General features: G+C 44.5%; 1 protein-coding gene across 1 annotated transcript in view; it reads left to right on the forward strand.

Moving 5' to 3' along the window:
* Positions 1-13,902, forward strand: part of MEGF11 (multiple EGF like domains 11) — a 478,493-nt gene that overhangs the window by 36,521 nt on the left and 428,070 nt on the right. The window contains exon 2 of the mRNA XM_070953314.1: positions 12,776-12,868. Within this exon, the coding sequence (XP_070809415.1) occupies positions 12,776-12,868 (93 nt within the window). The remainder of the gene's footprint in view (positions 1-12,775; positions 12,869-13,902) is intronic.

Genomic DNA, 13,902 nt, shown 5'->3' on the forward strand with positions numbered 1-13,902 from the left:
GCTGAAACCCACCTCTGGAAGGCACCTTGGAGCAGGGGTGAAATGTAAAATTTGTTACTACCGGTTCTGTGGGTGTGGCTTGGTGGGGGGGTAATGTGACTGGGTGGGCGTGGCCAACTTTTTTTTTTAAACTTTTCAAAGCATTTTTTCTAATGCTTTGAAAAGCCTCTGCCGATCAGGCAACTCAGCTGGGATCGTCAGAGACTTTTCAAAGCATTTTTTTATCACCTCTTCGGCCAAGAGGTTGCAGAAAAAAATGCTTTGAAAAGCCTCTGACAATCCCAGCTGAGCCGCACGATCATCAGAGGCTTTTTTTTTTTACTTTTAAAAGCATTTTTTCATCGGAAGAGGTTGTAGAAAAAATGCTTTTAAAAGTTAAAAAAAAGCCTCTGATGATCATGCAGCTCAGCTGGGCATGGTAGGGGGGGGGGCGCAGGGATTTTTGCTACCATTTCTCCGAACCACCAGGCGCTATTGCTACCGGATTGGGCGATCCGGTCTGAACCGGGAGCATTTCACCCCTGCCTTGGAGGTCTTCTACTCCAACCCCCTGCTCAGGCAGGAAACCCTATACAATTTCAGACAAATGCTTGTCCAATCTCTTCTTAAAAACTTCCAGTGTTGGAGCATCCACAACCTCTGAAGGCTTAATCCCACTGCATAATTGTTCTTTCTAACTGTCTGGAAATTTCTCCTTAATTCCAAGTTGCTTCTCTCCTTGATTAGTTTCCATCCATTGCTTCTTGTCCTATCCCCAGGTGCTTTGGGAAATACCATAGGTTGACCCCCTCTATTTTGCGGCAATCTCTTAGATATTGGAACACAGCTATTGTGTCACCCCTAGCCCTTCTTTCCATTAAACCATGAGACTAAACATAGGGAAGGTGTTGCAAAGCCAGATTGAATTTATGCCCCGGGAAATGTAAACCTTTCTTCCTACAGAAAGTGTAATGTATGGAAAAACTTTCCTGGGAAGTCTAAAAGAGTGGTAGGAAAGAAAGCGTGTTGAACTAGCTCCCAGAATACAAATTCATGGGTCACGTCCTGTGCTGAGTCAGCTGATATTTGAACTTCATTACTCAGTTCTAAGAGATTTGTAATTCCTTTCTGAGAAGAATAATGGCAGTCTGGAGTTGCGGGGTTTGGTAAGTTGGCCATCGAGTGGTGCAGAGTAAAAGCTGGGAATAATACAGGGAAATATTGCAGCATTAACATTATTGATTTAGTAAGATTGATTGAGCCTCTGTGGTTTTTGCCCTGCTTTTTGCCTGGATGCTGAAGAGGAAAAAAAATGTTGTTTTTAATAAGAATGCATTGCAAAACTCCTCCTTCTCCTCCTGTGATAGGCAGAGCTGCCTACATCTAAATATTCCCATCAGGTTTATATACAACGCATGCCCATTGGTGCAGAATGGTGAACATGCACACAATTCTCCTCCGTGTGTGATGGAGACTTGTGGACTCCTTAAAAAATCTCTTATATCTCTCAGGTCAGGAACCCAGCGAGGGCTCAGATTTGAATCAGCTACAGCCACCCCAATGTTGGAGAAGTCCTTAAACATCTCCATAGGCACCTTCAGAGCTATTGATGTAGTTCTTCTGTTATTGGACAGCTCCGATGTAGAAGCTGAGTCTTCCACAGCCTTAGGAACAGCCATTCTGGACAGACAGACAGTCAGACGGACAGACAGAACTTTATCTCGGTCATTGGGCAATACAAACGCAATCAATCAAATGAGCGACAGGAAGCTAGCTTCCAACAGCAAGACCTGTTAGCAACAATTTGTGGGCGAAGCTGGCGCATAAAGTAGAAAAATGGTGCTCCTTTTAAAGAAATAGATTTGTCTTGATTATTTAAACAGAGAGTGCAGATAAAAGCTATCAGTGTGTGCTGGAAATTTAAATGAAAAGAGGGATGCTCTACTGGTGGCGGATGTCCCTGTAGAATCGGTAATACAGAAGAACTTGGGTTGTGGATTCTATCATAGGGGCAGTATTGGGATTTTTCCTGCATTTCTCTTCCAGGACAGCTATGGGAGCCAGTCTGGAAATTATTTCAATTACAAGCAAAGGACAAATGCCGTTTTTGGTCTTAGTTGAGAAATGAAGCAATCTGGTTTCTAATTTTTTTTTTTTTTGTAAAAATTTTTTATTTTTCCAACATAAACATAAAAAAAAAGTTTTTTTTTCAAAAACGAAGTCTTGGTCCGGTCACAAATGAGTATATTAGTTTAACAAATGAGAACAAACAATTTTAACATAAATTCCAACATCTTAATTTAAATCTTTTTATTATCTCATCATACATCTTAATCTCCTACTAAAGCAAAGCTCATTTTTATATTCAATTAGAAGTTCAATTATAAATCAAAATTCAATACTGCTCTATCTAAATTTTTTTTCCATTGCTCCTTTTAACATCAACATTAAACACAAAAACAATCTAATGTATTAATCTATATATTTACCTTACAATTTTATCACCATGAATCTTAATTTCCAAATGTATACAACTCAATTTTTATTTCAATTTATTAATCAAATTTTTTTCTATTTTTCTCATTTTCTAGACCCAATTTGTCCTATCATGATCTTAAACTTTTACACAGACATCTCAAAATTTTCCATTTCATTTTAATTATTGCCCAACATTTTCTTTTTCACCCCTTATTAATAATTATTCTTCAATGTATTCTCCTCATTAGATGGTTTCTAATTTTCAGCAGGGAGCTCTCCAGGGTACTGACAAAAGTTGTGTCCTTGCCTCTTACACAGTCTAGGACAGGGTCATCCTAGACCCTCCAAGAGCCACAATGGTTCTAACTGGAAGCCCCCCCACCATTCAATTCTGGAGCTGACCGGAAGTCCGGTTCCCCCACCATAGAGTCTCTTCCTAGTGCGGTGTCCTTTTCCCTCTACTTGTCCTAACCAAAAGCCCTATCAATTGTGGAGCTGACCAGACTACCTGCCCCTTGCTATAGAGCAGTGTTTCTCAACCTTGGAAGCTTGAAGATGGGTGGACTTCAACTCCCAGAATCCCCCAGCCATCTTCAAGCTACCAAGATTGAAAAACACTGTTATAGAGTATCCTCCTGGCACGCCATGCTTCCCCCCCCCCCCCACAATTGGAAACTCCTCTCAAAATTGTGGCACCGACCAGCAACAGGGAGCCGCAGTAGATGGATGAAAGAGCCATATGCGGCTCCAGAGCTGTGGGTTGCTGACCTCTAGTCTAGGATACAGGTGGGCCACTATGGCAACTTTACAAACCGTGGACTTCAACTCCCAGAATTCCTGTGCTAAGAAATGCATATCAATACTATTTTTATTAAAATGTTAAGCAACAGAATCTTATAAGTTTGAATGTACTTCCCCTCGTCCTCCCTTTATCTTCATGAGAACTAAGAAAAGGTCTTGCTTTTTAGATGCTTTCCCAGGTTACAGTTTGGGCCCAGACTCACATTTCTTTTATCTGGCTGGTATCTTTCTTGTGGCTCTTTCTCCTGTTCCTCAAGGTTATTCCTTCTAGCCATTACAGTACAGGTAGTTCTCCACTTACAACCATTCATTTAGTGACCGTTTGAAGTTACAACAGCACTGGAAAAAAGGACTTATGACCGATTTTCACACTTACAACCGTTATAGCATCCCAATGGTCACATGATCAAAATTCAGACCCTGGGCAACTGGAATGTATTTATGATGCTTGCAAGGTTCTGGGGTCATGTGATCACCAGTTGTAATCTTCCCAGCCGGCTTCCAACAAAGTCAACCGGGGAAGCCAGATTTGCTTAATGACCACACGATTCACTTAACAACTGCAGCAATTTGCTTAACTGTGGCAAAAAGGTTGTAAAGTGGGACAAAACTTACATAATAACTGTCTCATTTAGCAACAGAATTTTGGGGCTGAGTTATGGGTGTAAGTTGAGGACTACCTGTATAGCGGTTAAGGCCGCGGTGGCGAACCTATGGCACACGTGGCAGAGGTGGCACACAGAGCCCTCTCTGCTGGCACATGTGCCGTCTCCCTAGGTCAGATCTCTGTGGTGTTTCTTTCATGAACTTCTGTTTCCCTGCAAATGACGAAACAGAAGCTCATGAAAGAAAAAGATCTTACTTCTTGTCGCTCTGCCAGTATTGGGATGCTCCATCTCCCGCCGGCCAGCTGGTCTTTGGGTCTCTGCTGCATATGCACACATTCATGCATATCCGCATGTGTACGTGTTCGCATATGTCTCCATGCACGCATTTGCACACACGCGCACCTTTCAGCTTGAGCATGCATGCGTGTAGTTTGGCCACTCGGTGTCTGAAAGGTTTGCCATCCCTGGGTTAAGGTGTTGAGCTGGCCTGGGACCAGACAGGTTCGCCCTAGAAACTGTTCAAGGTAGAGCCACTCCAGTTTTTCAGCCCAATCTACACACAGTTGCAGCTGCTGGGATAAAATAAAGGGACCCCTTCTCCCCCACAACAGTGGTGGGTTGCTTCCGGTTCACACCGGTTCGCAAGAACTGGTAGTAAAAAAATTTAGTAGTTCGGAGAACTGGTAATAACATTGGCTGGCCACGCCCCCGAACCGGTCCCCGTCACAGTCGCCGCTCGCTTACCCCGCCCACCTCATCAGAGGCTTTTTTTTAGTTTTAAAAGCATTTTTTTTACAACCTCTTCAGCTGAAAAAATGCTTTTAAAAGTTAAAAAAAAATCCTCTGATGATCGCGCAGCTCATTGTGGCTGGGATCTTCAGAGGCTTCTGAAAACATTTTTTCTGCAAAGGGAAAAAAAATCCCTTTAAAAGCCTCTGGCGATCCCAGCAGATTTGCCTGATCGTCAGAAGCTTCTAAAACCATTTTTTTCTGCAACCTCTTAAGGTTGTAAAAATAATGCTTCTAAAAGTTAAAAAAAAAAAAAGTTGGCCACGCCTACCCATTCACATTACCCCCAAGCCACGCCCACAAAATAAGCCACTCCCACAGAACCAGTAGTAAAAAAATTTAGAACCCACCCCTGCCCCACAAGTTTAAGCTGTCTCAAACTTTCGTGTGATGGAAAGATGGAATCGAAATATAAATAAGAAAACTAAGTGACGTATCCGTTTGGAGCAAAAAACACCCCCACCCCACCCTCCCACGGGAAAAAAAAAATCTGCCAGTGTTTGGAATGGATTTCAGCTCTCATTACAGTCAGCATCGGAAGCCCTTTAAAATCGTATCAGCCATCTGTACCATCCCAGCCGTCTGCAGTTGGATGGCCTCCTGAAGCATTGGACAATCACTCTTGGAATTCCCAGCGAGGCCTGCCAGCTGAGGGCGATGGAAATTATAGCCCACCGTGCATGGAGGCTGCTAATTTGCAGAAGGTGTACCGAGCATATGCTTAATGGCTAATTTCTATCCTCGTAATAAGTAGCAGTTAATAATAATTACAGTTGCCTGTCCTCCGTTTAGAGACTTCCATGCAATCCTGCAGAACCGGCTTTATTTTAAGTAGCTGCTTTAATGGTCTTTGGAGCTGAAAGGACTCCGATGGGGCTGGGGGTGGCCGTGGTAGAAAGTAAAGGGTGGAACTGGATTAGAACGTCAGGACATCAGAATAATAGATCTGGAAGGGACCTTGGAGGTCTTCTAGTCTAACCCCCTAGTCGAGCAGGAGATCCCATACATGTAGTCCTCCACTTATGATCACAATTGAGCCTAACATTTCTGTTGCTAAGCAAGACTAAGTGAGTTTTGCCCCATTTTACAGCCTTTCTTGCCACAGTTGTTAAGCGAATCATTCAGTTGTTAAATTAGTAACACGGCTGTTAAGGGAATCTGGCTTCTCCATTGACTTGGCTTGTTAGAAGGTCGCAAAAGCTGATCACATGACCCTGGGACATTGCAACCGTCATAAATATGAGTCAGTTACCAAGCATCCGAATTTTGATCACATGATCATGGGGATCCTGAAATGGTCGTAAGTGTGAAAATGCTCATAAGTCACTTTTTTTTCAGTGCTGTTGCAACTTTGAACAGTCACTAAATGAATTGTTGTAAGTCGAGGACTACCTGTATCATTCTGGAGAATTTCTAGCAAGATTTTTTTTTTCTGTAGTCATACATTAGATTAATTATGTAGTCATACATAATCTAGTTATGACTAGATTAGTAATCGTACATTGGATTAATTCTAATTTGTTGTTGTTAGTTGCAAAGTCGTGTCCGACCCATCGCTACCCCATAGACAACGTTCCTCCAGGCCTTCCTGTCCTCTATCATCCTCTGGAGTCCATTTACGCTCACGCCGACTGCTTCAATGACTCCATCCAGCCACCTCGTTCTCTGCCGTCCCCTTCTTCTTTTGCCCTCAATCGTTCCCAGCATTAGGCTCTTCTCCAGGGAGTCGTTCCTTCTTATTAGGTGGCCAAAGGATTTGAGTTTCCTCTTCAGGATCTGGCCTTCTAAAGAGCAGTCAGGGTTGATCTCCTCTAGGACTGACCGGTTGGATCGCCTTGCAGTCCAAGGTACTAGCAGGAGTCTTCTCCAGCACCAGAGTTCAAAGGCCTCCATTCTTTGGCCTTCTCAGCCTTTCTTATGGTTTAATTCTAATAGGTCAAAGGTGCTTTTTTCAAGAGGCAACTGGCCTTTCTGTTTTTTCTTGGAAGACGTTTCGCTTGTCATCCAAGAAGCTTCTTCAGCTCTGACTGGATGGTGGGGAATGGAATACAACTTCCCCACCATCCAGTCAGAGCTGAAGAAGCTTCTTGGATGAGAAGCGAAACATCTTCGAAGAAAAACGAAGTCCAGTTCCCTCTTGAAAAAGCTCCTTTAGGACAACCATGACTTGGATGCCTGAGAATCTCCATGGACCCTTCCAGTAGAGTGTTTCTCTAGGAAAATGTGTTTGCACTTATAGCAGAGGGAACAAAAAAGAAGCATTGAAGGACCCCATTCCTTGATATCAGTGGCGGATTAAGGCTCACGGGTGCCCTAAGCACTGACAAATCTTGGTGCCCCCCTCCTTTATTACATACTGTACAAACGAAGCTAAGCTGCTACAAATCTTCATTGGTTTTTTTTTCCTTTCTCAACGATGTGGTGCCCCCTTTGGACCGGGTGCCCTAAGTATGTGTTTAGTCTGCTTAATGGTTAATATACCACTGCTCGATATTCCCCCAATTCCTTTAAACTCCCCATGGAGGAACGAGGGGCCTCATGGCCTTCAACGCAGCCCAACATCTCCTGGGAAAAGCATCTGCTTCCCAACTTTTGGCATTTTGGCAGGAGTTTGATGTAAGTCCTTTTATTACCCGGCTCCAACCAACTCCGGATGCCAAGAATGCTAATAATATACTAATCAGTGAAGTTCTGGATTGTTCAGGAGAAGTGACCCCATGCGTGATGAGGGGCAAGTGGGGAGCCGGCAGTTGGCACAGGCAGGGCCGGTTTTGCTAGGCAACGCCACAGCTCCTTGCCTGCATGTGGGAGGGGGAGTTTTATTTACTCCTCTGGGGCAGAAGGGGGTGGGGGGAGGTGGCGGATGGCCTGCAGAAGAGGGCAGGGGCCGAGAGTAAAGAGTGACGCGTCTTTATTTGGGGTTGGGCTGTTTTGAGGCGAGCAATTTTTACGGTTCCATTAACTGGTGAGATCGTTTGCGAAAGAACATTAGGAGAAGCGCCTTGGGGATCAGCCCTGTATCCTATTATGTGGAATGCTAATAGAATGAAAAATTAATTAAAGGAAAGCTTACAGCAGGACAGGCTCCCCATCTTTTGCGGATGGACCTAGAAATGTGTGCTAACGGGGAAAAAAACAATGACCTACAATGGAATTGTTGATATTGACAACTTTCTGGACAAGTTGGAGCTGATCTATCAGGCCTCCAACTGCTACATTTAATCAGTTAAATAGCGAATACGTCTTTATGGCCGTCTCTTGTTCTGTAGCTCATTCCCTTCCAGAAAAAATGGGGAAAACACTGTTTTACTAATAGGGAAGTTGAGGTCAATTGAACAATGGCAATTCATCCAGCCAAGGTCACCACACAGAGGTACTGTATAACTTCTTGTAAATTTAACTTCTGATTTATCTTTTGCCTGCTTCACGTCTGCGTATACCTTAACAGGGATATGTTTCTTTTATTTTCACAATCCTCCAGTCCCTGCAAGAGATCCTTAGGATTACAGAGGCCTGGGAACCTTCCCAAATGCTCAGGGGAGAAAAAAACCCAGTAATTAAATACTCAAAAGAGTTACAGACCACAGGGGATTTGACAGCAGAATTCAAGCTGCTGTTGTCTGGCATATTCCAGCCATTAAATGTACACACGGGATAACTGTCTTTTCTCACTGATTTGAATTTGCATTTCGTCCTTCTTCCATTAAAAGAGGGGGGAGGGAGTGCCCAAGAAATGGATATTTTGTCAGCCTTTGCAAATTTCGCCCTCAACAGTTGCCTTCTAAGGAATCCAATTTACCCCTACAATTTTCTTTCTTGTCTGGTCATCAAAGTAGACATGGAAAGAATAACTTTTCAAACCTTATTCAGATTAATATCCTGATAGATGAATGTAGAATATAGAACAATAAATTTGGAAGGAACCTTGGAGGTCTTCTAGTCCAACCCCCTGCTCAGGCAGGAAATCTTACTGCATCCTGGACAAGTAGCTTTTCTTGAAGACCTCTAGTGATGGACCACTCACAACTCCTGGAGGGAAGCTGTTTCTCTGATTTAATTGTTCTCACTATTCTCCTTAGTTATACCTTGCATCTCTCTCCGTTCATCATACTTTTTATCCTCCAGTCCCCTAAGCATCTTCGTGGCGCTTCTCTGTACTCTTTTTAGGATCTCAGCAACTTTTTTGTAGTGGGGTGATGAGAACTGGATGCCGTTTCCAAATGTAGCCTTACCAAAACGTTATAAAGTGGTACTAACACTTCATGCGATTTTGATACTGTTCCCCTGTTGATGCAGCCTAGGACTGCATCAGTCTTAAGTACATAAGTTTTAATCCTTCCTTTACAGCCATCCTGATGTCAAAGAGCCTCCCACCCCTCCTGAAATTTGCATTGGAAGCTCTGGGACCATGAACTTGTGGGGGGTAGGGGGAGATTTGCAGGAAAAGGCCAAGAGTTAACTTCCTCCAGCTCTGTCCCAATCAGAAGAAAACTTTCTGCCTTTCTGGTGCTGTTTTCCGAAGCTGTTCTTGCAACTTGCTAATTTCGTGAGTTGTGCCTGACTTAGCTTGGCTGGGAGGCAGTCATCAATCAAAGTAGCATAGATTTTTTTTTTAAAGCTGGGTTTTTAATGATTTTTATTGTATATGAAAATTTGTAGGCTGCCTACAGCCCGAGGAGGAATGGGTGGCATATAAATTTTTCAAATGAATAAGCATCATTCTTCCTGGTTCTGCACAGCTTTTGCTTTGATTTTGCCACTGGGCTTATGTCAGCAACATGCTATACCAGTGTTTCTCAACTTGGCAATTTTAAGAGGGATGGACTTCAACTCCCAGAATTTCCCGGCCAGCATTGCCCAGGTTGAGAAACACTGTGCTAAACTGTAATTGGGCAACCTTAGAACTTTCCATGTTACACCTGCACAAGCTCACAATTCAAGGATCTAGTTATTGCTCTTAATGTTCTATATCCATGATGGTGAATTTATGGCACGCGTGCCCAAAGTGGCACACAAAGCCATGTTGCCCGGCACATACGGCCTTGCCTGTTTCTCTTCTGGGTTTCTGACAAGCATGTGTGCGTGATGATCAGGTGTCCTTCACGCACGCGGCAGTGCCAAAAACCGGTGTGTGCATGCGATCCGGCCAGCTGATTGTCGGGTGTGCATGTGCACCAGAACCCGAAAGTTCGGCTTTTCTGGAGTGTGATCCCTTTGTGCGCACAGCAGTGCTGAAAACCGGCCTGCGAATGCGTGCCAGCCAGCTGATCATTGGGCGCGCATGCGCACTAGAACCTGGAAGTTCAGCTTTTCTGGAGCTCGGCCCCGATAAGCGTGTGGACACGCGTGTGACATTTCCATGTGACCTTTTTGGCACTCGGTGCCGAAAAGGTTCACCATCACTGTTCTATATGGTAGAGGAGCAGATTATTTGTGGGGCCACCTCTCCCTGAGGGTTTCTGGAGTCACCTTATAGGGGAAGTGGGTGGCATAAAAATTTAAATAAATGAATGAATAAATTTGCCTCTCCCACTAGATTGAGAAGGGTGAGCAATGCTCCGGACCCCTTCTCTGAAATTTTACTATCTAATTGATCTTGGATGTGAATCTTTTCCATGGCTCCTCCCACCTTGTAGAACAGTGGCTCCCAACTTTTGGGGCACCAGGGACCGGTTCTGTGGAGAGAGGTTTTTCCGTGGACCGAAGAGGGCATGGTTTCGTGTGTTGCCTGCATCCCGTGGATGGGGCTTTGCTTGTTTGGTAGTCCGGTTGCTGGCATGCCATGGCCCAGTGCCAGTCCATGGACCAGAGGGGTGGTTAGGGACTCCTGTTGTACACAGAAATACACACACACACACAAACACACACATATATACACCAGTGATCAGGCAGACACCCCTCTCCCCATCCCTTCTAGTCTTCCGGGCCATCAAGACCTGGTTTTTGTTTAAATCTGAGGCTAGGGAGGTGGGGGCCTGTGAGTGGTGGTTGGGGCATCCAGGGAGCATAATTGAGGTGCTGGATTTTCAGTTTCTGTTTTGTGGCTCTCGTACTCCTGGTGTGAGCTGCCCAGAGTTGTGCTCAGAGATGGAGAGCTATACAGGGGAATCCACAACGTGCGACCACAATTCAGTCCAAAATTTCCATTTCTAAGCAAGATGGTTGTTAAGTTTAATTTTGCCCCATTTTGCGACCTTTCTTGCCACAGTTGTTAAGGGAATCACTGCCATTAGTCACATGATTGTTCACTGAATTTGGCTTCCCCATTGATTTTGCTTGTCAGAAGGTCACAAAAAGGGATAATCCTGAGACACTGAAATCGTCAGAAATACGAGCCAGTTGCCAAGTATCTAGATTTTGATCACGTGACTATGGGGATGCTGCAACCGTCATAAGTGTGAAAAATGGTCGAGACCAAAATATTAATTTCAAGCAGAGTGTCCCCAAGTGCCTTGGCTCAGAATATTCTGCATGTCAGATCAAGTTGCATGTCTGCGTGTTTTACATTTTTCTGGGAATGTATTTATTTAGCGTATGGCATATCATACATGGACTTGCAATATACTGTATATATCAACATTTCACCTAGATTAATAAAACACAATAAAATATAAATGTCAAAAAGAACTATGTTCAGATACCAATGTCTAGGCCAGGGGTGTCAAACTCGATTTCATTGAGGGCTGCATCAGGGTTGCGTTTGACCTCGAGGACCCGGGGGGGGGGCATGGCCAGCTTGACGTCCCTCGTTTCAGGGGCACCTATGGTGACTCGAGTGCTCGGCCAGAATAAACAGGCTCCTGAGCTCCGTTTTTGGCTGTGATGGCCTCCTGCAAACCTCTGCCAGCAAAAATGGACAATGTGACCCTCCCGAGCTCTGTTTTTACCGGCAGAAGCACTGCAGGCCAGTCCTTCACTGTTTCCAGGATGTCCCCATGGGCCAGACCTAAGCACCCTGTGTAAGCACCCCGTGGGCCACATCCGGCCCCCGGGACTTGAGTTTGACACCCCTGGTCTAGGCCATCTAACCATTGAAGCACAACATGGTCTATATATCAGTGTTTCTCAACCTGGGCAATTTGAAGATGTGTGGACTTCAACTCCCAGAATTCCCCAGCCAGCTATGCCGTTGAAGCCCACACAGCTTCAAACTGCCAAGGCTGAGAAATGCTGGTTTATATTAAAAAAATAATAATCAGATCTTGGACCACTAAATGCCCTCAGTTTACAGCCGGTCACGATGTGATCTACACTTCGATGTGGAGCCTTGCAGTCACATTGAGGGGAGGATGCTATGCCCCATTTATACAGAGACACCGTGTGAGGGGAGAATCCTATCCAGGATTGTCCATTGCTGACGTGGTAGTTCAAAGCTTGTCACCATTTTTGTGGGCTCATTGCAGTGGTGGGATTCAGCCAGATTTGCACCACTTCGGGAGAACCGGTTGTTAACTTTCTGAGCAGTTTGGTGAACTGGTTGTTGGAAGAAATGATTAGGGCAGAGAACCGGTTGTTAAATTATTTGAATCCCACCACTGGCTCATTGATGTGTCTTCCTATAACTGGATGCTAAGCGACCCGTTTGGCTTTCCAATGGGAATCGGTGTTATAGTTGTTGAGCAGAATTGACAGTGAGGGCTTACAGGATTTTTAGCCTTCCAGCTAAAATTTGAATTTAAATTCTGGGAATTTTTTTTTTTTTAAAAGAGCAAATGAGGTTGCTTGAAATTTTATTAACAGCATACACATACCCTGTTTCCCTGAAAATAACCCCCCGATAATAAGCCCATTTGGGCTTTTGAGCGCATGTGCTAAAATAAGCCCCCCCCTGAAAATAAGCTCTGCCTGAAAATATTTAAGCCCATGTGCAGCCAGTCCCCCTCCATTTCCTCTGGTTAGGGTTAGGGAGACAGAGCTGGAAATCAGGTAAGACAGCAAGAGGAGCCCCATCTTGCTCCACGTGCCCCAAAATAATAAGACCTCCCCGAAAATAAGGCCAAGCGCTTATTTCAGGGTTCAAAAGAATATAAGACAGAGTCTTATTTTTGGGGAAACATGGTATTATGCCAGCATTTCTGGCCTGTGACACTGAGGTAACACATCTCTCTTTCTGTCCCTAGCTCTCTGCACTGAAGAATGCGTTCACGGACGGTGTGTGTCTCCAGACACCTGTCACTGCGAACCCGGATGGGGAGGTCCAGACTGCTCCAGCGGTGAGTCGAAGAGCGGAGTTGCCTCGGCATCCCATAATTATGAAATAACCTGCCTTCCCCAAGCGTTTGTCTTATGCTTCAAACCGGGGAAGCGCTGCCTTCGAAGTGGACGCTCTCTGTGATAAATCCCTTCCTTAAAATGCCGCGTTTCTATTTTGAGATAAGGATCGTTCCAAGAAAGCTGTGGTTCTCTTACGGTTTTATTCTTAGATACTTTTTTTTCTGCAAAGTCGTTTTTTAAAAATGTCATCCCTCCGCTATTAGTCATTCATTGCTCGGTGTCCAAACCACTTTGCTCGCGGCTGAGCCGCTGCAGAGAAAGCCTGACTCTCTTTCCTGCTCGGGGATCCGTTCTGCTTTCTAGGTGGGATATATGGAATTCTTTCTGGTGGTCGGTATGATTGTGAAATGCAGCGTGGCTGGGCAAAGAGGCTACAGGTGCTCATTAGCTCGTATCTGTGCCAAGATCCTGGGTGACCCACACAGAGACACTTATTCTTCTCCTCTCCCCGTCAGCCTGAATTATCCCTTTTTCCAGGAACTCTCTCACAAGCCTCTAAAACACCTTCTACCTGGGCCGAGTCCAATTCTGTGACAGCCACGGTGAAGCACTGACCTATTTAAGGTCTCTGAACTGTGCAGGAGCTATTTTGAAGTTTCGCTTCTTGTGATATGTGGCCTTATGGCGAAAAGGTTTGCATGCGTGTGTGTGTTTGTGTGTGTCTCCGTGTGTAAAATTGTCTGATTCACAGCCAGCCATTTGGCTGTTTCCTATGGAAGGAATCAGGTTTGTCTGCTGCGTTCAAATCCTTCTTTTTTTTTGCAAAAGCCCTAATTCATGTAACACGTTTCTAATTGGCAAGTGAGTTGTATATTGGCTGGCTCTGTGACTTTTTTTTGTTTTTTGCTAAAGCAGAAGTCTAGAGCGGCATCCAAAGTCAACAGTGGTGTGTTATGCAAACTGCGACGGTTTATCTGTCACTGTTATAATGAAACAAAGCTTGTTAACGCTGCTAGAAGAGCTCGGTTCCATG

The sequence above is a fragment of the Pituophis catenifer genome, unplaced genomic scaffold (assembly GCF_029215685.1).
Source record: "Pituophis catenifer annectens isolate HBS135680 unplaced genomic scaffold, rPitCat1.0.hap2 SCAF_14, whole genome shotgun sequence".
In the NCBI taxonomy this organism is placed as follows: Eukaryota; Metazoa; Chordata; class Lepidosauria; order Squamata; family Colubridae; genus Pituophis; species Pituophis catenifer.